A 3,633-nucleotide genomic window follows, 5' to 3' on the forward strand; every position below is an offset into this window, starting at 1 on the left:
TTTTTTTATGTTGGCATTGTTGGTTAAGTTCCACCATATTGTAGTGAAACACATCCATATCTAGTATTTTTTTAAGTAATATCTAGTATTTGATAATATGTTTTTTTATATTTGTGAAAAAGTCATAATTTTTATACTATTTACTAAAATATTAGAAAGAAAATGGTATATACTTTTTTAAATATTTTTTATGTAAAGACTATAGCTAGCAAAACCTTATAACCAAAAAACACATCCTAATTAATTATATTGACACTCCTTCTTTAACCCATCATTGGACATCTAGCCACAATATTATTTAAAAAAATAAAAGAAATAGAAAGAACAAGAGACCTTGAGGGGACTGGACCAAAATCCAAGCAAGAAATCAACTAAAACTACAAAGACAATCCACAACGATTACAAGAAAAACTAAAACTAATGAACAATGGAATAGAATTCCACTATGTCAAGTCATTCCTATTGTCAATACCGTAGTTAGCTAAACTACCAGCACACTAATTACTTTTCCTCTAAATATGAGAAGATTGAAATTTCATGGAAAAACATAATCTAAGGCAACTATTCCACTTGTTTCGGACAAATATATATTTTACGAAAAATTATAAAAGTATCACATTATTCTTATTTTATTTTCATTTTAAAAATTATATATATATATATATATATATATAGAGAGAGAGAGAGAGAGAGAGAGAGAGAGAGGAAATGGTGATCAATTTTTTTATCATTTCATTTATAAATTCTTATAAAAGTAATTGAGGAAAGTTTTATGATAAATTTATTATTACTATTTTAAACTTCTTGCCATGAGATAACGGTATGTTTAATACAAGTAGAATATTGTGTAAAGAGAACAATACAAGACAAACATTTGAGTAACATAACTTTTTATGTTGTGCATTGTTTGATAAACAAGGGACATCACAAGCAAAATAATATAAAACTTACTAAAATACTCATTTTAATATTTTTCTTTTCTTATGAGTTACCCATTTTAATATTAATGTAAGCAATTTTGAGGGTTTCAATTCAAGAAATTCAAGACAACCTTATGCTTTTAGAAGAGTTTGAGGAAGAAGTAAAGAAAACAATTTGGGATTGTGAAACCTCAAAAACTTCTTATTCATTAAAGAAATTTGGGGAATGCTATAGGGAGACATCTTGCGGTTCCTGAAGGACTTTTGTAGACATGGAGTGTTTCCTAGAGGTACCAACTCTTCTTTTATAGCTTTAATTGTCAAATGTGACAACACTTAAGGTTTAAATAATTTAAAACCTATATCGTTGGTAGGTTGTTTGTATAAAATTTTGGCTAAATTATTAGCTAATAGGATGATAATGGTTCTAGGAAAGGTGATTGATAATTGTCAAAGTGCCTTCCTTGGTGAGAGGAAACTTTTATATAGAGTACGTGTGGCTAATGCGGTGATGGAAGATGCAAAGAGAAGGAAAAAATCTTGCTATTTAAAGTAGACTTTGAAAAAGTTTATGATTCTATTTCTCGAGAATTCCTTCTCTATATGCTTCATGGATTAGGATTTTGAGACAGATGGATTAAGTAGATCAAATGATGTCTTGAGTTTACATGGACTTCGGTATTGGTGAATGGAAGTCCTTCACAAGAGTTCAAATGTCACAAGGGACTTCGTCAAGGATACCCCTTGGCTCCTTTCCTCTTTTTAGTGGTGACCGAAGGTTTGAGTGCTTTTATGAGAAATTCAATATCGAAAGGATTGTTTGATGGATATAAAGTGGAATATAAAGATTGTGTTGTTAGCTTGTTGTAATATGCTGGCCACACCATCTTTTTTGGCGAAGTAAGTGGGAAGAACGTCTTCATAATAAAGACTATTCTGAGGATGTTTGAGTTGGTTTTCAATTAAAAGTAAATTTCAAGAGTTGTTTTGGTGCTATTGGGGTGAAAGATGGTGTGATTAAAAGATATGCGGACGTGTTGAATTGTAGAGTTTTATCCTTGCTTTTTGTGTACCTTGGTTTGCCAATTGGTGCAAATCCTAGAAGAAAAAAGACTTGGCTACTAGTAATCCAAAAGTTTTCAAAGAGACTTGCAATATGAAAACACAAACATATTTTCTTTGCCGTAACAATGTGTTTGATTAATTTTGTGTTGTCTTGTGTTCCTCTTTTTTTTTTTTAAATGCCAAAAAAAATGTGTAATATTCTTGTGGGGATCCAAAGAAAATTCTTGTGGGGGAGGGAATAAAGACAATAAAAAATTGTTTGGGTAAGTTGGGAGGATATTTGCAAGAGTAAGAACTAGGGAGGCTTAGGAGTTACAAATTTATTGTTGTTCAATGAGGCTTTATTGGGGAAAATGGAGGTGGTCTCTTTTTCATCAAGAGGGAAGTTTGTGGAGTGAGGTGTTAATACCAAAGTATGATGGTTGGAAAGGTCTAGTGAGGGAGGGTGAGCTTTTGCGGGAATCATTGTGGTGGAAGGACTTGAAAAGAATTTGTGGAGGAAATAGTAGAGAGAAATGGTTCGATGAGGGGATTGAGTGGAAAACAGGGCAAGGTGAAAAGATTAGATTTTGGCTAGATGAGTGGATAGATGGAAATTGGTTGGCCAATTTTTTCCTAGATTGTACTTTATTTCGAATCAAAAAGAGGATGTGGTTTGTGAGATGGGTTGTTGGAGGTTGGATAGATGGGTTTGGAAGTTAAATTGGAGAAGAGAGACTTTTGAGTGGGAACTTCTCGAGCAATTGCAAATACTCTTAAATTCTGTACAGATACTTAGTAATGAGTTGGATTCATGGGTTTGGCAAAATTGCAATTCTGGAAAATACTCTACAAACTGGGCTTATAAACTGTTGTTGGAAGATGATGGTATGGTAATCCCAAGTGATATTTTCTCATTGGCGTGGAGGCTAAGAAGGATACCAAACAAAGTGGCGTTCTTACTTTGGAGGGCTTTCAAGGATCGACTGCCAACTAAAGATAATTTAGTAAGAAGAAATGTTATTGATCATAATGCTGACTTGCTTTGTTGCTTTTGCCATCTTCATGGGGAGACAGCTCAACATATCTTTCTGACATGCCCTATGATTTGGCAGCTATGGCTTCAATGCCATTCTTGGATGCTTCCTTCAATGTCAACAATACTTTCAGCATCTTTGGAGAGCCATTTCAATCAGTTTTCGGGTTTGGGAAGGTCAAAAAGTGCAACGGAATTTGGTCAGGTAATTTGGAGTGCTTTGATCTTTTGTATTTGGAAGTCTAGAAATAATAACATTTTTAGAAAATCTCAAATAGTCCATAGTTCTCTGATTGAAGATGTCACGTTTCATGCTTGGTCCTGGCTACATAATAAGCAACATGGTTTTAAATATACTTTTGCTATGTGGTCAAGCAATATACTTTTGCTCTTGGGCCATGGTTATTAATGTGGATTCTTATGGTTTTTGTCTTTAGGGCTTTATATGCAGGGGATATTGGTGATTGGCGCATGAGGATACTTCCTACACCCTTGTTCTTTTTTAATTGTTGGATTTTTATTTCTATTTATCAGTCATTTTAAAGTTTAAGATTACGTTAATTATTATTTATCGTGGAGTGGAATGAAAAAAAAATGTAAAAATAAAAAAATTTACAATTATTTTATTACAAT

The 3,633-nt window shown here is 32.7% G+C and overlaps 1 protein-coding gene across 2 annotated transcripts; it reads left to right on the forward strand.

The window, feature by feature from the left end:
- The first annotated feature begins 1,003 nt into the window (after window positions 1-1,003).
- On the forward strand, window positions 1,004-3,633 carry LOC114399924. Of its 2 annotated transcripts, none has more exons than XR_003663864.1 (3): window positions 1,004-1,210; window positions 3,080-3,205; window positions 3,438-3,633. XR_003663864.1 is itself a non-coding variant. In XM_028362147.1 (3 exons), exons 1-3 carry the CDS (start codon window positions 2,648-2,650, stop codon window positions 3,462-3,464), a joined length of 477 nt encoding a protein of 158 aa, XP_028217948.1. In that variant the 5' UTR covers window positions 1,226-2,647; the 3' UTR covers window positions 3,465-3,561. The 2 variants fall into 2 exon arrangements, 1 of the variants encoding a protein (XP_028217948.1); XM_028362147.1 differs by lacking the exon at window positions 1,004-1,210 and adding an exon at window positions 1,226-2,971 and having other exon boundaries at window positions 3,438-3,561.

The sequence above is a fragment of the Glycine soja genome, chromosome 19 (genome assembly GCF_004193775.1).
Source record: "Glycine soja cultivar W05 chromosome 19, ASM419377v2, whole genome shotgun sequence".
In the NCBI taxonomy this organism is placed as follows: Eukaryota; Viridiplantae; Streptophyta; class Magnoliopsida; order Fabales; family Fabaceae; genus Glycine; species Glycine soja.

Coding starts and splice junctions, on each gene's coding strand:
- LOC114399924 (XM_028362147.1), top strand. CDS start 2,648: ATGGGTTGTTGGAGGTTGGATAGATGGGTTTGGAAGTTAAATTGGAGA. Junction 2,972..3,079: donor TGCCAACTAAAGATAATTTA/GTAAGAAGAAAT, acceptor ATGATTTGGCAG/CTATGGCTTCAATGCCATTC. Junction 3,206..3,437: donor GTGCAACGGAATTTGGTCAG/GTAATTTGGAGT, acceptor TTTTGTCTTTAG/GGCTTTATATGCAGGGGATA.